Source organism: Haliotis rubra, unplaced genomic scaffold (assembly GCF_003918875.1).
Source record: "Haliotis rubra isolate DU_JTF1 unplaced genomic scaffold, ASM391887v1 Scf184, whole genome shotgun sequence".
NCBI classification, from domain to species: Eukaryota; Metazoa; Mollusca; class Gastropoda; order Lepetellida; family Haliotidae; genus Haliotis; species Haliotis rubra.
This window is the reverse complement of record NW_025765825.1, coordinates 601,412-625,639: the sequence shown is the minus strand read 5'-3', so window position 1 is coordinate 625,639 and position 24,228 is coordinate 601,412. Positions and strand designations below refer to the sequence as shown.

At 37.7% G+C, this 24,228-nt stretch overlaps 1 protein-coding gene across 1 annotated transcript in view; it reads left to right on the top strand.

Annotated features, from left to right (window-relative positions):
• Window positions 1-23,605, top strand: part of LOC124273812 (ATP-dependent DNA helicase Q4-like) — a 259,456-nt gene extending 235,851 nt beyond the window's left edge. Inside the window, exons 15-16 of the mRNA XM_046709120.1 lie at window positions 23,296-23,430; window positions 23,471-23,605. Of these exons, the coding sequence (XP_046565076.1) occupies window positions 23,296-23,430; window positions 23,471-23,605 (270 nt within the window). The remainder of the gene's footprint in view (window positions 1-23,295; window positions 23,431-23,470) is intronic.
• Window positions 23,606-24,228: the final 623 nt, after the last annotated feature.

The window sequence follows — 24,228 nt, the reverse complement described above, 5'->3', positions numbered from 1 at the left end:
GTTGTGGAAAATGAAAGCTATATGTTCTCACAATCTACTGTCATTTAATTTTGTCTCCTGCTTTGCCTAGTTTCGAGTTACAACTTGTTTTCATAGGCGCTTCTGTCACAATTGATTGGTGTCGTTAGGCCCTATTTGTATAATGACTGATCCAAATTGATCCCATTTCTGTGGGTTTTTTTACCTCGATATTTAATCATGTCATGTAAAAATCTCTTTGTATTCTCAAAACAGTGTCGGCCCATAAGTTTTCACATGCAATACAGCAATTAATACTCCCTTGTTGTAACCCGTGTTAGGTGGTATAAACCTACACATGTTATTTGTCATCATTCACTTGATGGTCAGTTAATGAATTTATAACAGGTATAATTAGTGGTAACACACTTAGATTACCCGACAAAGGTTCCCATTTGGCATTTCTTGTGTCTGGAGTAAATATTCAACATTATAAACATCGATCAAAGGATTAACCGATAACACGCTGATTGATTAATTACTTTTATCTTACACAGCGGAATTGTCAAAGGTAGTGTTTATGTATGTAGATTTACTAATCTATACTGAATACACTCTGCCGTGTCGGGTGTCTGCGTAAACACAACGTCCTTCTTTCAAAGGATTAACCGGCAATACATTGATTGATTGCCCATTATTGGCTAACTAAATTACTGTTTTAATGAAAGGCGGACATTATGCAATTAGTTGCCAGGTGTGCTATCTTGGGTGACCAATGAGACTATACACCAATACCTGAAAAGATTTATCACTTTTTCGTATATTAAACTGTTAAAAGACACATCATTTGGAACAGTTTGTGGATATTGATGGATACATTCCTCAAACAAGGTAATGGCCTGATATTGTTCCTATAACTTTAATCTGTTTTAATTTTAATATTTGCATTTTGTTTTTATTCATTTGTAAGTAGCATTCAACAGAATCATTGTTTTAGCCGTGAAGTGTAATGAGACAGACAACATACACTAGGGTGTTATTATTATGCGAATTATGATTCACATTGGCAAACTATAAAATGTCTAGATATTACAGTTCTGTTATAAATTCACTATAAGTATCAGCAGATCGTCAGCTTTTTATTTAGTTTCAAAATGCATAAAAGTATGATAATAAACTAATTAGGATTATAAGACCAAATATAAAGAGCACATTGACTAGTATCTACATACTGGTGAGTGGACATTAACCATGTGAATGTAGCAAGAAATTTATCGGCGCAGTATTGTGACTTGACCCCACCTGGCTTCCGTGGAAGAAATCGTTATGTTATAAGTTGTGTCATGCAAAATCCTTTTGGTTATGATTCCAATACATATTTAACTACGAGTAGAAAGTAGTTTTGATTTTCTAGCAGTGAAAACAAACTATAATCTCATTAATTCTAACAGACTTTACGATTTTCAAAATGGCGGCCCTGTCGGGAACATCCGCCAGTCTGTGGATAAATGCTATTTAGGTTTGTTTTCACCGAGTTACAAAATCAAAACTACTTTCTACTAGTAAAAAATATGTATTTTATTGATATTAATAGGATTTTGCATGACATAGCGTATAACATAACAATTTCTCTCCTGGCAGCGAGTGGAATCAATATAATACTACTTACAATATTATTGTTACTTGACCACAACCTCACTTCGAGGAAGAAATCGTTATGTTACAAGTTGTGTTATGGAAAATCTTTATGGTCATCAATCATATACATATTTTACTATAACTAGTAAGTAGTTTTGATTCTTTAACTTCCGTGAAGCGATCTGAACACAAGTAAGATATCGTTTCAGGCTTCCCTAGCGCTAAACCGCACTCACAAACATAACCCATTTAGCTTACGAACTGCGGGGTCCTGTGGAAATCTGTGCATGGTGACACCATCACCCGACCCTAGGAGCAATTGACGACAAAGCAGCGATTAACATAATAGATCGTTCGTAATAAAATCATCAAAATGATGAAGCGTGCTACACACTTTCTATACAACTAACTGAAAATGCGTTCCTCATATGACGTCACTGCAGTGCTCTGGCGACAGAGTTACGTAACCTGTCTGTGGTTTCGTTGGCGGTCGAGAGGGAAGCAGGCGACTTTTTGGCCACTTTTAATCGCTTGGTATTAATTAACCACAAGTTTTTAAAGAATAAATTTGGTGTTCCGCATAAGACTAACCACAAATCTTTCATATGTAATGGTTAAGAGAGTAACAAAAAACAAAGTTTAGTGGTTCTTTAAGAAAATTGTTTTGATTGATAAATATATGTTTGAACAATTTTAAATGTGTTTTGATTTATGTGAACAGTCAGATCTGTATTGCCATGCAATAGTAACTCATAGTTTATATTCACATCGCTAACGCTGCATAAATTAGTCATCATGGAGGTCTCTGTACCGTATATAATTGACAGTCAAATAGGTAATGATAACAACTTTCACAAACATGTCCACAAGAACAACTTGGTTATCCCTTATACCAGCTCAGAATAGATCATAATTCAATTGACTACACATGTAACATAGTTTTGTAAGGGTGATATTAGTGATTCTCGGTCCAAAATCAAAGTATTGAGGAGCAGTTTTATGTTTTATTACAATATTAGATTTAAAAGAATTAATTAATCCTTGAAGCAGGCCTGATCACCTGACCTGACTAGTCTGTCATACCATCCTGAAATAGAACAACAGAAGGAAAACCTACATGCAAGGCTATACTGCAGCAAGTACAGATGTCTTTATTCTGTCATACCGATCCTGAAATAGAACAACAGAAGGAAAACCTACATGCAAGGCTATACTGCAGCAAGTACAGATGTCTTTATTCTGTCATACCGATCCTGAAATAGAACAACAGAAGGAAAACCTACATGCAAGGCTATACCGTAGCAAGTACAGATGTCTTTAGTCTGTCATACCGATCCTGAAATAGAACAACAGAAGGAAAACCTACATGCAAGGCTATACTGCAGCAAGTACAGATGTCTTAAGTCTGTCATACAGATCCTGAAATAGAACAACAGAAGGAAAACCTACATGCAAGGCTATACTGTAGCAAGTACAGATGTCTTAAGTCTGTCATACAGATCCTGAAATAGAACAACAGAAGGAAAACCTACATGCAAGGCTATACTGTAGCAAGTACAGATGTCTTTAGTCTGTCATACAGATCCTGAAATAGAACAACAGAAGGAAAACCTACATGCAAGGCTATACTGCAGCAAGTACAGATGTCTTAAGTCTGTCATACAGATCCTGAAATAGAACAACAGAAGGAAAACCTACATGCAAGGCTATACTGCAGCAAGTACAGATGTCTTTAAGTCTGTCATACAGATCCTGAAATAGAACAACAGAAGGAAAACCTACATGCAAGGCTATACTATAGCAAGTACAGATGTCTTTAGTCTGTCATACAGATCCTGAAATAGAACAACAGAAGGAAAACCTACATGCAAGGCTATACTGCAGCAAGTACAGATGTCTTAAGTCTGTCATACAGATCCTGAAATAGAACAACAGAAGGAAAACCTACATGCAAGGCTATACCATAGCAAGTACAGATGTCTTTAGTCTGTCATACAGATCCTGAAATAGAACAACAGAAGGAAAACCTACATGCAAGGCTATACCGTAGCAAGTACAGATGTCTTTAGTCTGTCATACAGATCCTGAAATAGAACAACAGAAGGAAAACCTACATGCAAGGCTATACTGTAGCAAGTACAGATGTCTTTAGTCTGTCATACAGATCCTGAAATAGAACAACAGAAGGAAAACCTACATGCAAGGCTATACCGTAGCAAGTACAGATGTCTTTAGTCTGTCATACCGATCCTGAAATAGAACAACAGAAGGAAAACCTACATGCAAGGCTATACCGTAGCAAGTACAGATGTCTTTAGTCTGTCATACCGATCCTGAAATAGAACAACAGAAGGAAAACCTACATGCAAGGCTATACCGTAGCAAGTACAGATGTCTTTAGTCTGTCATACAGATCCTGAAATAGAACAACAGAAGGAAAACCTACATGCAAGGCTATACTGTAGCAAGTACAGATGTCTTTAGTTACATCAAACATGCTCCTTGCTTCTGTCATACTTCAAAGAGATTTCTTGTGTTTCAGTGTAGAGACTCAAAGGATGTCTACATCCAGGCATTTAAGCCCTGATTACTGGGCATCAATATGATGCAGCCACAGACTAGCATAGCATGAAGTGGTCAACATTTGCTCACATTGTGCCTCTACCTGACATTCTGAACAGAATCTAGAAACAGTCCATGAAGGATATGGATATTTTCTGTGTGAAAGGTATAACTAATGATATGATAGGAGATAGTGCTCTGCAACAAGGATCAACAGTTTCTGCACTGTTTTGGCTACGGTGCCAGGCGATTACGTTCACGTGATTTCATGTCATGGTACTGAACTCTTTATACAAAACCATGTGACATAAACAATATATATAATACTTATATTATGTTGTTTTTTAATGACATTAATCATCATATATAATCTAATACACAAAGTTTTAGCACACAAACATTTTTTTCTGCTAATTATATAAGTTGAATGAACCTGCAGAAGGCTGTGAAAAATATTGTGTATACTAGGAGTATGTTTAAAAGGTGTAGCTTCATATGAAATAAACTCCCTAAGAAAGGAAGCATCAAGAGATGTACGCAAATCCGGTCATAGCATGTATTTCCTACTGTATTTACATTTGTTTCCACGGTGTAAAATACGGCTTTTGGTTCTGTGCACCAAATCAGGCAGAAAATCAGCCATATTTGTCACGATCATCAGCTGCCCTAGCCAGAACATCAAGTGGGACAATGTAGAAACATTATTTAAAAACTCCAGGACTTCAAAAAGACAACTAAAGCCCTCAATCAATAGACACCAAGGATATCTCATCCAGTCTGCCTACAATGAACTGATCAGAGCACTCCAGCTATCATCCTTAATTAACGTATCAGCTATGGACATTTTGTTCCACTACCCATTCAGTTGGCTTCCTCCAGTTGTTACTGCAGTAATTACCAACATCCATTGTTGATAATTCCATTTCATGCATACCTCCATGTGGTTTTGTTGATCTCTGTTAGACGTATGTAAGTCTGTACTGTAGCACCTCTCTCTTACTTGATCACACAGGGTTCTATACCAAATCATGTATCATAATATGATAAAGAATGTCAGTCATATTGTGGAATGCCTTTCTCATTGCTCATTAACTTCTAAAAGGCCAATCAAACAGAAACCGGTGAACCATAGCTTAATTATGTAATTCCATATTGCATCTCACAGTTAAATTTTGTCCTGCACTTGCATTTTATTGTAGACGCATTCATTTCAAGATTTAGAGTATTCCCCAGGAACATTTAGCAGCCCCAGATTGATAATTATATCAGTAGATCTCTTATATCTAAAGAAGGATATTTGAATATTTTTTTCCATCAAATTATCGTACATGCCTCATTAATGCTTCAAAGGATGGTGTCCAGATCGGTACAATGGACACAAAGTGGCTTTATCCCTTTTACAACCAATGAGCTGCTACCATGTCATGCTTCAGAGGTTTTGATTGCAGAGCGGCAACAGATTTTAGCCTGGGGTGCAATTAATCCCATAATCACCCATGTTATTCTGGCAGTTAGGCAGTGGAGTTAAAAAAATTGCTTGTCATTTCGAAGGCTTTGGGTTTATTCCCCACATGAGTATGAAGTGCAAGATTTGTGGCACCTCCTGCCATGATACTGATGTAATGTTCCTAAACACAACATAAAAACGTAGACTGAAGGGTGGGTTTATATGTGCGAGACTTGTGGCACTCCTGCCATGACACTGATAGAATGTTCCTAAAAACAACATAAAACCATACTCTGAATGGTGGGTTTATGGGACATGGAAAGCAGAGGGCTGGGTCACTGTGCCCTTCGTGTCACTGCAACCCCATTAAGTGTATGTGTGTCGTATATTCGAGGTTTAAAAACGTAACACATTTTAGATAAATGTATCAACTGCTCTTTCTTTTATGATAAAATCAAATTTACTTGTATGTTTATTTTTATAAAGCTATCATTTTCATGAATGTGAAATATTACTGTATGTCCATGATAGCTGCACACAGTGGGTGACAGCCTCTACAATCATAACACAAATCACTTACCAGCATGGTATTTCTGTTATGATCAGGTTTATTGGAAACCCATTTTTTTGTTTTTATTGAGATTTCACCATTTATCAGTCTGGTTTGAAGTTTGATGGTAACTGATCCTATTATTCAAGGACAGAGGTGTCGTTGGGGGGAACCTAAGCTTCATTACAGCCAATGCCTTTTTCAGCATATTTGCATAAGAGTGTTGCTATGATGTTACTCTCAGTGTTTGGAAAACTTGATGATACTTCCTCCTGATGCTGTATGTGACAACAAGTTTTAGAATTAATTTTATTAATTTATGGCACATTCATTTTCTTAGTGGTTTGGGTCATTGAAACTTTTCCTTCTGGGAAAAACGTCTAAATGAGTGTTATGAGAAAGGTAAGATACTTTGTTAGAACTTTATTCTACTATGATGCAACATTTTGATTAAGATAGTTATGTCATTGTCAAGTAAGAGTGATATTATAAGACAAAATATTATGGAAGCCAACTTCATCTTCTATTGTATACACAAGGTTTCTGGGCTATTCCTTGCCCCTTCATCAGGTGAATGATTTGTTGATAAGCGAGTGGTAATTGTTGAGTAATTAACTGAAGAAGTGGAGGTGGGGACACACTTGTAGCCTGATGAATATATATCAGAATGTTTGCAGGTGAATACACAATGTGACATGAGTTGAAATGGAAGCATGGGAGGCCTCTATATAATCATAGTCTATTGCACCATGCATCTGTACCTAAGTCCACACAGGGGTTCCGGGCTTGAGTTGCTCCATTGTATGCCTGGTGCTAGATGGCATGGATTGTTGGCACAATCACTGGATTGTCTGGCCAGGGGCACAGCACCAATGTTTTGAATGTCTTTTTGCTCATTACCATAAATACTTATATTTTTTAAACAAACTGTGGGAATGGTTGGTGTTACAGTAATGTAGGACATGGTGACCCTTTTCTGCAAACACCTGGTGTCATCACTGATTTTCTTGGGGTCCATTCATACTATTTTCACAGCTATTTCCCCCTTCAAACAGAAAGGGATGAAGCAGAATTAGGAGAGGTTGTCACAAGGATTGTCCAAGCAAAGTTCACTCTCCTTCACTTTATAGTAAAGGAGAAAACGTAATACAAATTTGAAGAAGTGAAGTGTGTGTGCTTGACTAATGAAACTGTTCCTTTTCATAAAGACATCCTCATTTATTTAAATGTTTATTTTATTTCTTTACCGTTTGTCTTGTTAAAAATAAATTAAACTCAAAGTTTACTAATAGTTTTAAAATTGTATTCTCAAGAACCACATGGTGCCGAAAGCTCAGACTTTGAGTGATAATGGCTGTGGGAAATCACATATTGAAGAGTCATGATTGACATCCAGCTCCTGTGCTATAGACTCTGTTCGTTCCTTCTCATGTTACTAGATTCTATTGGTCCAATTCTGTCGTTCAAAGTATAAAAATATATCTTTATGATTCAGGTCAGCTACAAGGAGATGAGATTCATTTTAAAATGTGTAAGCTATAAAGATAAATATTGGCAAACTTACACAATGGATTTCAATATTTTCCCACTTTAGATCAATATTATCAAGTTTTCAGGAGCAAATAATAATAGCAAGCTTTCATCTGCAACAATATGTCATTTCATGATAACACAGTTTGTAATATATAGATGATTTTGTAAGAATAGATTTGCATCTATGCATTTAGTAATATCATGACGAGGATATCAGAAATATGCTTTGAACATTGTACCATGTGGGGATTTGATCACAAGTCTATGGTGTGATGAGCAAAAACACATTGACCACGAGGCAACCTCACGACCTTCGGGGCAGCTAGAGGACAGGGAATGTTTCAGATATTTTGTGAATTTATAATTGTTGTTTTGCAAAGATTGTCCAGAACAGATTGAGTTAGGAAACACCCAAATGTGCACATTTTTATGACTTTGTATACCCTTATGAAGACCCATCATTATTTTTGAGAATCAAAGACTGTGATGTCAGCTAGTCATGCTTGCTCTGTCATGTGATGTTTGACTGGTCCATATCTCACCTTGACTTCAGGTTGTCTTGTGCTATTATATGTCCATATCTCACCTTGACTTCAGGTTGTCTAAAGCTATCACATGTCCATATCTCACCTTGACTTCAGGTTGTCTAAAGCTATCACATGTCACAGCCACCATCATTGCCTATAACTCAGGCGACTTCTATTGTACTTGTTGGATCAGATTATTTCTGCCATAGAGACAAATGGATCATCAGACGCGGCCAAGATACCTTTGGTATTTTTACTTTATAAGAATGCAAAAATGTGGTGTTTCTCAGAAACCATAGGGAATTATTTTCTTATGTATTAATAATGGAACTCTACATATCTTTAGCATCAACCAAGCTTCAACTGATCAATTTGGTCAAAAAATAATGTCAAACTAATTTTGTACATGATGTGGTTGCAATTTGTTTTTATTTATTTTTTATTGTTTGTATGATTTCTGTTGCAAAAAGTAATGAAGTAATGAATGCACATGTGCAACAGCCATGGAGTTGACAGTTGTGTAATTTAGATGTCCTTCAGCCATTACATCAGTTTCATAGACTGTTATCAGTATGTACAACAGGAAACCATCTGCTGACAACATCTGTAATCTACACTGATCTTCATCTTCATCAGGTTACATCTGTGTGGTGTGTCACTTTATGTATGATCCAACACTGATATTGGAAATGTAGTTTACCAATCACCATGTTTCATTTATGTTATGGTTTTATTTTATTTTATTGTTATGTTTTTAAAAGTTCATTTCTTCAGTTAATTTTGACATTATAAGCCAATCAAACCAGCATGTCATGTGAGAGTTGTTTCACACTTCATTGTCATCTGTATCATTGTCTAGGAACTTTTTACATGTGACATTTTTGTCTGAAATGCAATGATGGTTTCAGCTGAATTGTGTTGGTGTTTATTACAATAAGTTATTACTGTAAGGGGTTGAAAGTTAGTTCAAGGCATGAAGTTCGGAATAAAAATATGGCTTTCAGATGCCAAAGTTTCTGCTGACATGTTTAAATGGCCATTGGTCTGAATCGTAGATGAGATCGCCACCTTGTGGAATACAAAGTTCCCAGCATCTGGAATAGAAATAAAAAATGGCTACTATTGGCTCTACTAAATCCTTTGATCTTTCAAATCCACATGTATAAAGCTGTTTAAGGTCATTTGTCTTGTCAGTTTTTATTCAGAATGTAATGAAATTTTGTGTGTAGGATGCTGTGAGTTTGAAGAAGTATGTGTCACAATCCTTATTTTGAAACAAGTAGAGAAAAATGTATATTCCTTGGTATGTAAAGACTTTATAGTTGAAACTTTGTATGTGATTAAAAGCAACAAAACAATTTCCATGTTCATAAGAAATCTCTGTGAAAAACAGCCCATGGTACAATTCTAGTGATATCATGATTATGTGTGTTTGAATGACTTTCAAACAGTGTTGACACTAGACTAGTGTAACCTGCCTCACCAGTGGCTCAATCACAAACACATGTTTGTAAAAGCATGTAAAGTTAAATCATGCAAATTCACAAACATTACGAAAGTTGCGCGTATCATATTTGATAAAGGGCAATCTAATGTTGACAGTAACATTTGTTAAATGTCTGTCTTTGTAGACTGTCTAGATCAGGTGAACTACAGCGCTCTGGCTTTTTAAAATTTGAAATTTAAATTGAGATATGTTTGCTGCCTCATTTATATTGAAATTTAATGGGTGTTAGATAAATTGTTAGTATCACAGGTGTTACAGTGTCATGTTAAACAATCAGACAGCAGATACTGAGCCTGGTAAAACACTCAGCCATGATTAGGGTGATTCACCAACAGAACCCTGACAAACATCATTATACCAGTCAACCCTAACAGGAGCAGAAGTAATGTAAGCACTGTGTATTGCTCAACTGGGGAATATAGACAAATGTTTCACATACCACACTTAATACTTTAGTGTATCAATCAAACGGGACAACTGTGCCTGTTGGGGTGTCTCATTTGTTGGTAATTACACATCAAAGATTTGAAACTCGGGTCCAATAAACCAGAATGTACATTGTCCGAGTGATGGATAAGTGGTTGTTAGAAGTCAGAGAAGAATGTAGTGATGCAACAGACGGAACAGAATGGCATTTGAAGAATGATTAAGCTCCCTTGTGGTATGACCCTGGTTAGTCGAGTGATGTATATCATTCCATGAGGTAACACTGTTTGGTGTGGGGGATGCCCTGAAAGCCATAACTAACCAATACAGTTTTGCTTGAATTGGTACAGTATTTTAAACCAAATTCCAAAGTAAAACTAAAGATGAAATCATTGCCAAGACCCCAGTTTCTACAAATAGTCTTAATTGTCTCAATTTCACCTATACTATATTTTGAGGACCAATTCCACATTAATGTATTTTAACAGATGTTGTATGATCCCCAGGGAGTTGAGATTAAAAATGTTTTGTGCCGTTGAGAATGACAGTCAATGATTGATGGAAAGCAAAGCATCTTTGAGATTCTGAGCTGGATATTGGCGCAATTCAAATATATGGATGGATGGATGGATGGATGGATGGATGGATGGATGGATGGAAGCTTCTGAATGCTTCACTGAATGTACAAATGTTGATATTTTGATAAAGCACAGTTAGAGTTTTCAGAACGTTAAGACTTTGCCTGAAACAGGTGGTAAACACATCCAATATGGTAACACATTCATGCATGCACGGCCCCATTAGCTGAAGTGACTGAACTAAGTGCTATTATAGTCAATCTATGTTTAAGTAGTATGTGAGATATGCTAAGATCTCTTAGTGGAGCAAAACCCAGAGTTCAGGAATGTTCGTGATGTCTTATTAAGGCTGTTCTGCTGTTACAGCTGTTAAGTACTTCTGGAGCTTCGTGGTTTAGTAATGGTATGTTGTGAGATTTCCCTAGTGAAGTGTCTATAGGGACAACACCCACTCTGGGATTAATAGTCCCCAACAACAAATTGACAGTTTTTATCAATTCTATCAGACATTGTTTGACTAGGGTGAAAGAACTTATTCAGCTTGGAGCCAGGGAGCAACTGAAGTGGTCTCATGATATTATTTTCTTTACATGCCAAGCAATATTTTCATAAATTGCAAAAAGTATTCCAAGTGAGTCCAATTGAAAGTGAAATAAAAACAATGCTAATGGGAATTCATTTTTCACTTAAATGGTTGAAAAAGTTATTTCCAGGCGTGAACTGTTACACATGGTGTGATGTGGGGCAGAAACCTTTTGACACTGTAATTCCTGAAAGGTACAAACTAGAATTGGTGTTTGTGAATGGTTGCAGTCATCTCCATACTGGCAAGGGGTGAGCACTTGTCAACTTGGTGACTTGAAACTTTCCTTCTTTGTTTGTTTTTCAGAATGCAGTCTTGTATACAGATACAGGTTTGGGCAGCAGAGTTAAAACAAAATAATAAAAACATGGACTATTTTGAAAGTGTTGTTGATATGTCAGAATGTGAGAAAGAATCTCTTTTCTCTGAGCAGTGTGATGGAACTATACCCTAGTAGTTGAAGCAGTTGCCCGTCACACCAAAGATCTGGGTTTGATTCCCCACATAGGAATAATGTGTGAAGTCCATTTCTGGTGTCTCCATGATATTGCTGATATTGCTGGATTATAGGTAAAAGTGGTGTAAAACTAAACTCACTCACTCACCCAGAGAAGGCTCTGCTTTCATGCTACTTTGTGAATATGAAACAGGTTTGTTGATTTGGTCCACAGTGGACAGATTTGCCCAGTTATGGTTGGTGTGTCAGGAACATGCTTGTATTTATGGCTCTCATCTATACTAGGTAATGATGGAAAATTTGCATCACTTTGGAATTTCCTGCCAGGCTAAACTGACCTCTTGTGTCGACAGCTTGATTTCTTATCAAATCCGCTTTAAACCCAAATGTCTGTCCATGCTTTAGCAATTCCCACTTCATCCGTAAACAAAACAGAACAGAGTCTATAATAGAGACAGGAACTGTCCCTGAACAGCATTCAGTAAATCTGAACAACTATTACAAAGACTGAGGGGTAACGGGGGACCGTTACACCTTAAGCTATCATTTCAATTCCAATTGGCATGCCATTCCGATCCAGCCTTTGTTTGTCTCTCAGGAGCAGATATCTTGATCTGTGCGTTAATGGTGGACTTGGCCATCCTTGAAATTGTGGTTGGACTGTATTGACCCTCCTGGAACCTTCAGAAACATCCATCGATAAAGTTGTCAAGTAAATGGCTTTCTGGGTTGCCTCCTCAATGACCTTAATGCTGGTTGTCTCTTCATCCAGATGCCCATGTGTGATTTCATCAGAAGGATGTGTTGGGAGTGGTCACCCGTAAACCATAAACACTTCCATCTCAACTCAACTGAACCCTTTCCTGTTCCCCCAAACCCTATACAAGATTATTTCTACAACTTTTGTATTTCAACAACCTTTTTTCTGTTTAATTACAAAAACTGTTATGTGTCAACTGTTTTCCCTAGCTTAACAAGTGTTACTTTTTTCTGAAATGTGTTAATAGATTCTGTCACCCTGAAGCCATGAAAAGTGGTGACAAATTTTATCTGTAGGTACTGGTTTTTTGCCCTGCCAAATTGGAATGTATGTCTTTACCACAAAAAACATTTAGCAGCCAATAGCCTGACATACAAACCCAAAACTACAAAACCTGATATTACAACTATTTGACTCTGTGTGGAAGAACAAACAAGCATGTGGAATATTTATGTCTATTTTACTAACAAAGTTTTACAAGGAAAGAGGCCTTCCTCTCAATGAAGCTGACATGCCACAACAAAACAGCACTGAACCCAAGTCACTCACTCACTCACTCACTCAAAAGAACATGTAAACTATAACATATTAAGATCAGGCCTCTAAGGGGATTATTAACATTTCAGGTACTCCATGTATAGACAATATTAGCATACTGGTTTTATTCCATTGACTGGGTGTTGGCTGTGATAGTTGCTGAAACATACAAATTGTATTTTTTAATATCTACATATGTTTTTCCAAGTAAAGTTTTTACAATGTACATCATTAATATGTGGAATGTATCTGTGTACTTCTATTTCTTTGTACCTACTTTGTATATGTATGTAATTTATAAGAAATTTACCCGTGAAGGTCCAGGTTAGAATATTGATCTTCAGTAACCCATGCTTGTCGTAAGAGGCGACTAATGGGATCAGGCTCGCTGACTTGGTTGACATGTCATCGGTTTCCAATTGCACAGATCAATGCTCATGCTGTTGATCACTGGATTGTCTGGTCCAGACTCGATTATTTACAGACCACCCCGATATAGCTGGAATATTGCTGAGTGCGGTATAAAACTAACCTCACTCACTCACTACTATAAAATATTGCCACTTTTCCTTTATGGAATGCTGTACAATAAATATCTTATCTTATCTAGCAGTTCAGAATAACAAGCAGTGGCATGTCTTAGATCTATCTGTTATAATCAAATCCATTAATAGGACCATTAGCAGATATGTGCAATGGTCAGTTTCAAGGGGAATGCTATCTGTCATTAGTGATTCATAGAATTTTGTAAATGAGACAATAACGCCATCACATACAAGTGACCTCTGACTTCATGTCACATGCAGTGTCAGTCTAAGATTGTCTGGGATTTGTGGCCAGCAGAGGTCAAGTGTCAAGGTCAGGTTCTGGCTATGGAAAAAGTGGTAAACATAAGATTCTCCTTTAAAGTAGAAACAGGCAGGTGGGTTGTGAGTGAGTGAATTTCATGAGTGAGTTAATGATTTTTGACTGTATAGCTGGAATATTGCAGAGTGTGATGTTAAACAAAAAATAGAAAGGTTTTAATTTTTTAAACTTTTTAACAATATTCCAGTTATGGGGGAAAATTTGAATAGACTTGACACAATATCTTCAGATTTAATCCTCCTGGAGAATCAAACTCAGGTCTTAAGTGTGGTTAGCCAACACTTTAACCTCTGGGCTAATTCCTATGTAAGATAACAATGGATGAAAGTAATCCTGACCAGGAACGGATTCAAGGACCTGGATAAAATGACATTCATAATAAATACTCTTTACTTCTTGAAGTTCATGATCACCCAATCTTTTCTATGTTACTATAGTCTGTTTGCAGTGAAACCGTACACTTGAATTTCACTGTAAACAAAAAAATAATAACTCGAATAAATGTGAAATTAAGATTGAGAATACTCATAATTTTACCTTGCCAATTGAACATTTAAATCTCAGAATTTTATTCAACCTGGGATAAAAGTTGTTTAACAAACAATCATAGTTTCATAGTTTATCCTAGGTTGAATAAAATTCTGAGATTTACATGTTCAGTTGGCAAGGTAAAATTATGAGGATTCGCAATCTTCATTTCACTTTATTTTATTTACTTTTTAGTTTAAAGTGAAATTCATCGGTACGTTTTCTCTGCAAACAGACTATATAGTTAATCTGTTTTGGCAAACCAGATTTGCTATGGCCATATGGAACTAACTATCTGTATCATGGTCTGCCAGATTAACTATCTGGAAACATTGTGTTATCTTCTTTTGAGTGGTACATATGCAATAAGTATGTTTGTAAGCAACCCTTGTTGGCAATGTGTTGTCTTCTAGTGAGTGGTGCCTATGCAATAGGTATGTTTGTAAGCAACCCTTTTTGGCAATGTGTTGTCCAGGGATGTGCACACATATATGAGGACAGTGATGCAGAGGACATTCATTGGGTTTTATTTATGTTATGGAAGCATGAAATCCCTAGCTGCCAGTGGTTGGTCCCAGGGGCTGCAATATAATGTCAGGAACCAGAGAAATCAGACCGATTCCTGATTTGATCTGTCATGTTATTGGTAGCTCAGGTTATATTTGACAGACACTGTTATGCTGTTAGGGAGTATAATTATTATTTTATCTATCAGTGACAGAAATGTCTGGGACATATTTGAGAAAAAAGCAAATCTATAAAATATGCAAATCCTGAGAGATTTTTGTTTGGAGTGTTGAGTATTTTTTATCTCTTTTTTTTGTTGTTGATCTGAAATGCCAAGAGAGGAACCAAGTGGTATTTCTTTGGGATGTTGTTAATTTATGTTTAACTTTGAATCCTTTTATGACAGAATTTTGCCACGCCAATCATATTAGGCCACACCAAATGAAATGTGCAGACTGACTGACTGAGTTTAGTTTTACGCCGCTTTTAGCAATATTCCAGCAATATCACAGCGGGGGACACCAGAAATGGGCTTAACACATTGTGCCCATGTGGGGAATCGAACCCGGGTCTCCGGCTACCCCACTGCCCCTGAAATGTGCAGAGGAATGAAGAAGTATTGACAAATTGAAGAATATATTAGACAGCACCAATTAGAATCTGTAGAACCAAGAATGTTGCAGAACTTATTGGGCCACACCAATCAGAATCTATGATTACACAATGCCATTAGAAAGTGGTCAAATGTAAGATATGTTAATTTTGGGATTACACTTTCTTAGTTCGAATCCCTGATGGGGCTCAACTAAAAAAAAGTACTAGAATTTGTACTTTACTAAGAAAGTGTAATATAAGATATCTTACAATCAGAATCTGTTGAAGGTAGAATGTTGAAGGTAGGCTTGCAACACTTTCTCTTGTGAGTGAGATGACCCTCTGCTGTACTTCAGTATGTCTGCTAAACTATGGCCATCTTCAGTTTACGACACTGTCTCTTGTGAGCAAAATTCCTGTCTACTGTACTTCAATATGTCAGTTAAATCATGGCCATCTTCGGTTCACTACACTCACATATCTCCATACATCAGTGAAACCATGGCCATCTTTAGATAAACTTGTTACAAGTGGTCATCCCAGAGTTCCTGGCCCATCTTCTAAGATGTATGATGATTCGTTTTGATTATGACTGACCGCCTATGAGCATTAGATGTCTGTTGCAGGAGTAGAGGACAGTGGGTGCAGCCATATTGACTTATTCAATTGGGGTTAGTGGGTTCCAGTTTTATGCCAATATTGGCAATTGAAAGGACTTATTCCTACTTCTGAGGAACTGATAGACTTACAACCAACAAGTATGTCAGCAGAGATCTGACCTACAAACGGGAATGGGTGGGGATTAGTGAGGATAGTGATTTATTAAGCCCCAATCCTCCTGGACAGTGAATCAGTTATACACCCTGGATTGTGGGACATTAGCAAATGGCCCAGTTCATGAAACTAACCTGACCTGATTTTGCCATTGTGGCAAGGCTATTGAAAATTATATATTTGGTTGTCACATTGTTTAGTCATCGGGTCCTTATGCTATGTTAGAGGGTGATTGAATGTTTTTGACACATGTTACAATTGTGATTGGACTTTAACACTGTGTATCCTGGCTGATCTTGCTAAATCATATCCATATTTTGTGAATCGTTGCTCATGCTGTCAACCGCTGCCTTGTTTGCATCAAAATTCTGGACTTCACCAAACCTGTGTGACACATGGAGTTGCCAGAATTCATGTCTTATCAGTCATTTGGCACATGGAGGTTGCCATAACTAAAGGATATGTTGACCTGTTCATCCACAAGATATTGAAGATATTGTCCTCAGCAAAACTGTTCTTATTTCAGCTGGGAAAAGTTTAGAATTAAAGTCATTTGGTTTGTTTTTTAAAATTACAAGTTCAACAAATCAAATTAAAACAGTGTAGATTGTCCCATGGACATGTCTGGGTGAACAATTAATCCAACTAATGGCAACTCTCTCATCATGATTTATCAGAACCAATCCTGTCCTCATGTTTTTCTCAAAGTTGTAAGCTCCAGAAGTGTGTTCCAATCGGCTTTTTGTCCACATGATGTCAACTTGAGTGACATGATGTGATGTTAACGAAGTATTGTCCCAAGTGGCATGGAACCAACTCACTGGCTGCATGACATCAACACAATGTTCTCAGTTCACAATGGCTGAGGTCAAGATGAGGTGAGGTGAGTGAAGTGTATCATGAGACTGGCCACTAATTGTTGGGTGGGTTCACTGAAGAAGGATCAGTGAAATACTGATTATGGCCTGGTGTTTATCTGTGCGTCAGTTGGCATCACTGACCAACCACCAGGAACTAATTGATGCAGCTTCTGGCAAAGGATAAACATGGAGAATCAATGCTGACAGTTCTTGTTCTTCATAGGCAGCAGAAAGTATATTAAATGGCATTTACATGTGTTACACTGAACTGGATACTTGATGGTTAAGCTATCCGACAGACATTCAGGCAGATGTATATGTAGATGTACACACACGTTGGCTCAGGTTCCACCTGGGTGGCTGAGCTGTCATAACAGTTACATGTGCCAGTAGTGGAGAGTATTGAAGGAACTTGGACACCAGGAAACCAAAAGTTGACTCCCTTACACCTAGTCTGACTCACAGTCCCTGAACCACATTGTTTTTCCTACTGTCTAGCCCTCCCTACAATGATAAAGCCCTAAATGAAGCCTCAATTCTGCAGTGAGTTTTTCCGAGTTATGCTGGTCCGTGGCAGAAAGAATAGTAGCCCATGTTACAAAATTGTCATGCCCATGGGGATTTCCGAGTTATACTGGTCCGTGGCAGAAAGAACAGAAGCCCACATTACAACATTGTCACTCATGCCTGTGGGGACTTCCAAGTTATACTGGGCCTTGGCAGAAAGAACAGTAGCCCACATAACAACATTGTCACGCCCATGGGGATTTCCGAGTTAGACTGGTCCGTGGCAGAAAGAACAGTAGCCCATGTTACAACATTGTCACTCACGCCCATGGGGACTTCCAAGTTATGCTGGTCCTTGGCAGAAAGAACAGTAGCCCACGCTACAACATTGTCCCACCACTGGGGATTTCCGAGTTATACTGGGCCTTGGCAGAAAGAACAGTAGTCCACATTACAACATTGTCACACCCATGGGGATTTCCGAGTTAGACTGGTCCGTGGCAGAAAGAACAGTAGCCCACGTTACAACATTGTCACACTCATGGGGACTTCCAAGTTATGCTGGTCCTTGGCAGAAAGAACAGTAGCCCACGCTACAACATTGTCCCACCCATGGGGACTTCCAAGTTATGCTGGTCCATGGCAGAAGGTCAGTCAGGTCAGGAGCAAGCCGCTGATCAACACCAGACATCTGAATCTGGCATGAGGATTACTTTGTGTCACAACATTTCTGTCATTGCCATTTTGATTCAGTGCAAGTCGGACTAGTTTTTCCAATTCCTCGTCCATTAGCCCAGAGTTCATACACACATTGGCAGGATGCTGAGAAAGATTGACCTTGGTGTTGATTAAATACAGGGACAATGGGGATCTTGCTGGAATGAATATTTCAGTCATTGACCAAACTAGGATATTTTGAGGGCATATTTCATGACAACAAACTTGAAAGTACCAGACAAAAACCATTCCGATTGTGTTGTTTTCTTAACATTTTTCTCTATCTTCTTGTGGAAGAATAATCGTGTTGGGGTTAAGAATGCATATGTGAAAAGCAGAATGGTAAAAGAAAGACTTTGTCTTGATTGAAAATCTGCAAAGCAATGATCATTCATGTTCTCTGGTGCTGATGTATGTGTGGGATTCATCCTGTTTAGTTCAGTGCCAATTAACGAAGAAGAAAAATAAAATACACATTGAAAAACCTAATACACCTTGAGGCTTTTGCAGGAAACATTTCAACTCAAGATTTATTTTCAGTTCTGTTGATTTGAAACACATATGGATCATATATTTTTGCAGAGATTTGTCATGGATGTGGAAAGGGTTTTGTCACTTTTATTTCATACAGGAATGTCCATTTTGTGATACACTTCTTCCTGCTGATGATCTAGAGTAATGCGCATTAACATTGTTTTGTGTTGTTCAATTAGAAACATCAATAGTGTGCAGATATCAAGTTGGGAGCAATGTTTTTGCAATCTCGTTTATATCCAATCCTAACGCTCACAACTGTTACTATGAGATCTAAGGACATCTTGTTACAGGTGATGTCACAATGACCTTTCTTCTGGCCAAACAAAGCATCCCTGATGAGATCACAAAAGTCTAACACTGAGTTGTTTTTTGTTGTCGTGCAACTTTGAAAAGGTTAATAACACAGAGCTTCCCTTTAGTTCACTTTCAAAATTTAGAATAAAACTTAGATAAAAATATTTTTCAAAGCATAGTGTGAAATTGAAGTGACCATTTTGAAGTTAATGCCTTAAACCTTGAGAAAGTTGATCCTGATTGGCTAAAGTCAAGCTCCTTTTCACTAAATGAGGTCATTGGTTGGCCAAAGTTTGTGAAAGGCCAAAATAAGAGAGAATGTTTCATCTGGTTATTGCTAGAAATATTTGTCCTGTTATAACATTAAAAGAAAATCATGTTTTATGTGTGTTTGATAGTAACAGTAATGATGTTTGTCTGTAGTAATGACAAAGACTGGAATAGCTGGAGACTTGTTTATTGTGTACCCCCAGACTCACCAACACCTGGGTTACACCAGCCTGTATATGATAGTGTCTGGACCTGACGATATAGTGATTGACATCGATAACAATTAGGGTATGATGGCAAGCCACCAACCATATGCGCATTGTAGGACTTATTTGGTTTTCTGATGGGATTCCAGGGTGGAATTGGTCAAATCAACCATATCCACTTTGAAGGACTAATTTTGGAATCTGAATGGATTCCAGGGTGGAATTTGTCCAGTGAACCAAATCCAACTTGTATTACTACTTGAAGGTATTGCATTCCACTGGGTGAATCCACCTTTGAAGGGTTTTGGAATCGGTCCAAATCCAACTTGTATTACTATGGCATTGCAGGGTGGAATCGGTCTATGGCAATGTATGCTGATCGTAAGAGGTAACCAAATAGATTGGACGATCTGACTCGACATAACTAAAGTACTATGAGACTTACTTATATTGAAAGTAAAAATGGCACAATCATGTCTTCCCATGTGGTTCATGATAATCACAGATGTTCTTAGATGTTTAACATTTTATCGTTTGTTTTATTGGTAACATGTATCTTATCATATTGGGGGATATCTGTGTGTGGGGTCGGTCACATCAGTAGAAATCAATTAGCTGTTATTACACTAGACATGGGTGTAGAGCGAACTTCTTAAATAGAGATCCCTTTCTTCACATAAAGCTAGTGTTATGGAGCACTATATTTCATAGGGAGAAGGATCCCAGATTTCATACTGAGATATTGTTCCAGACACCTCTTCAAGATCAGGGCTCGAAAAATTTAAAAATCTGCACTCGCCATGTAGGGCGAGTAATATGAACTTTCCACTCGTCCTTCTAGAATTGTATTTTCCCTATAGATCATGCATCACAATGAATATAAATTTAATTTTTTTAATTTCAAAATGTTTGCTTGGAATAAAACTACAATAAACATTACTTACTTTGTCTTCTGTACAAAATCCTTGACAAAATTGAATTGGTTCACCATTTAAGATAGCTGAACTTCACGGAAAAAGAAAAATGTTACTTTTGAGTCAGAAAGCATACTCGTCCACTAGGACGAGCAAATTATGTTTTTCACTTGCCCATAAAAAAATTTTACTCGTCAATACGAGCGGACAAGTGGAATTTTCGAGCCCTGAAGAGATGAACCTAAAGTCTTCAGTGAAAGGAAATGACAAAACTAAACTCAGGGCCTTGTCCAGTGAGAAGTGTTCCTTGCTTTTTGTAATACCCCCCGAGGATGATAATACCCGATATATCATAATCCTGTAACTATAGGAATGGAATATTTTTATAACCACACCTTCTTTGCCCTCCGCTCTCTCAGAATGTTGGACTCAGATCAGCCCTTACTGCCAGTAGGTCATGGCTGAACAGATTGTGCAAAACAAACTATTTTTTATAAATATTAAATTCTAAGGATGTGTTTGTTACGCAAAACCCACTGATTATAACATCAGACATTGATAAGCCTTGACAAACACCAGACCATGCATCATGAGCCTCTTAATGACAACCCACACAGACTCCCATCTGCCAAAATGTCAAACAGTTTTTGTGTATTAATGCATATTGCTGTCTTGTGCATTGAGGAAGTACCTTTAACAAGACGCATTTCTGCTATTTCTTCATAAACATTTCCTGCAAGTAAAAACTGACACAGCATGATCATTTAAGTGTTTTCTTGTTAAGAGACAGAATGTTTTTTTGGTCATTTCTTCAAGTAACAAACTTTATCATATATTAATAGCAGCACCACAATTTGATATTTATTCTGAAAATGTGTATCACAATGGTTAAGCCTGTGAAGCAAACAATACATATTCTTCTATTAAACATATAATATATATATAAATATATTTTTTCACAATACTCTTTGCCACACTTTGTAAAGAAAAAATTCCCAGTCTCCCTCATATCCCAGAATGTCATCTTGCTGGTGCCTCACTCAGTCTTAGTGTGAATTTTTGATGGCTGTATCTTTAAGAGATATGTGTTCCTGATCTACAAGGGTAAATCTTGATTATTCCTGACGCAAGGAGGGATGGGGTTAAAAGAATGGGTACTGTCAGTCCTTTTGCCCATCCATCCATCCATCCATTCTTCCATCCATCCATTCATCCATCCATTCTTCCATCATCCATCCTTTTGTCCATTCATCCATCCATCCATCCATCCATTCATCCATCCATTCTTCCATCCATTTGTCCATTCATCATCCATCCATTCTTCCATTCATCCATCCATCTATCCATTCATCCATCCATTCATTTGTCCATCATCCATTTGTCCATTCTTCCATCCATTTGTCCATTCATCATCCATCATCCATCCATTCTTCCATTCATCCATCCATCCATCCATTCCATCCATCCATCCATTCATTTGTCCATCATCCATTTGTCCATTCTTCCATCCATCAATCCATCCATCCATTCTTCCATTCATCAATTCATCCATCCATCCATCCATTCATTTGTCATCATCCATTTGTCCATTCTTCCATCCATCCATCCATTCTTCCATCCATTCTTCCATCAATCCATCCATCCATTCTTCCATCCATCCATCCATTCATCCATCCATTCATTTGTCCATCATCCATTTGTCCATCCATCCATCCATTCTTCCTTCCATTCATCCATCCATTCTTCCATCCATCCATCCATTCATTTGTCCATCCATTTGTCCATCATCCATCCATTCTTCCATTCATCCATCCATCAATCCATTCTTCCATCCATTCATTCTTCCATTCATTGTCTGTTCATCCATCCCTTATGTTCCATTTCAGAGCACAACTTACAACCATTTAAATTGTATTCTGTACATGATGAAAGAGTGTTTTGCTATTCCTCACAAAGACATTTTTTTCTCACGCTGTTGATCACTGGATTGTTTGGTCCAGACTTGATTATTTACAGACTGCCGCCATGTAGCTGGAATTTTGCTGAGAGTGGCGTAAAACTAAGCTCGCTCACTCACTGTTTTACTTAGTGATCAATGTCTGATTCAGGGACAAGATTTCTCAGAAATTACTGAATTTACATTAATGAGAATTAGAAAATTGCTGACATGAGCATTATTTTCAGGCATTTTACTCCATGCTTTTAAACATTAAGTTCATATTATTCACCATGAGATGAACAAACAAATTCTAATGTTCTCTGCTGTAAGGGATAGTGTTGTAAGTGAAATCAGTGGTAAATAAGTGACTATAAGTTCTGAATTAGATTTGTCATTGCCATGAAGGTATGAATACACAGTGCCATTTTGAAAGTGGTCAAATGTAACACATGTTACACATGCCAAACTCACTCACTCATTACAGTAGAGATTCCAGAACATTTGTTAGGTGTTTGAGTCCCATACCGGATTTGAACCCTCAGAGTCAGGTACCTGATCGCCAGCACATGAAGTCAGCGATCTACCCCTCTGACAAGTGTACACAGTGGCACAGGTCCAACAACTGAAAGCTATTAATACACAATGCCATTTAGAAACTGGTTTTCATGTACAGGTGATGCCATGTACAAATTTAAAGAGTCAACATTTATATTTTCAGGGCAAGGACCTGAGTGAGCTGAAGCGTCACACATATGGTAACACAGTGGACAGATTTGCCTTGAAGAAGCTTGTGCAGCAGGTCTTCAAGAAATGCCGATGTCTTGACATTCATCAGTCTCGGCAGAACTCTCAGGTAAGTGTTTACTTAATGATGTATTCATCCTTGTTTTCAGAACACCCAGGTTATAGTTGTCTTGATGATTCATACGCCAGTCTTGTCAAACAGTATCATGTACAGGCTTGAAGGCAACATGGTTTTCAACAATGAAGCTTTTGGTCATATTGATGGAGGTGAGGAAATCATGTGATCACTTTACTGATTATATGTAAATATTGGCAACAAAACCCTTTCTGTAGGTTGGAGGACATTACTTGTGAGTTTGTTGTTGTTAAGAGAGTTCATCAGAGATTCCTAATCTGGCATTGTGAGGTTGCTCTCGACAAGTTCACATCACCAAAAGATACCTTTTGGATGTGCCACCAGCTATGACTGACTGACTACTGAAGTTGGTGTTTGCAAAATAGATTACGTAGTCATGCATGCCTGAGTCTTAATGACTGCTGGAATCTTCCAACCCATCGCTAATTGAGCCAACCTTTATTCACCTTTTTCAAACTGAGAGATGGTGTGTGCTTGGAAGTGACAGTCACAGCATGCTTTGATAGACTGCTTCCTTCATCCATCAGTAGCTGGTACACTTGAGACATCAGCAACTTTATAGTCAAAACAGAATGGGTCTGGACCTTCTCAGCTGGTGTTCACAATAAGCTGAGCATGACTATTTCCTGTAGAATGTGCTGGAGTACTTCTGTAGCTTACAGTACAGCTAGTCATGACTTGTATTGTACGACAATCCTTTGGGTGATTATCAGTGCCATCTTGGCCATACCTTTAGACTGGGAGCTGTGGGGATGATGCAGGGTGCTAAAT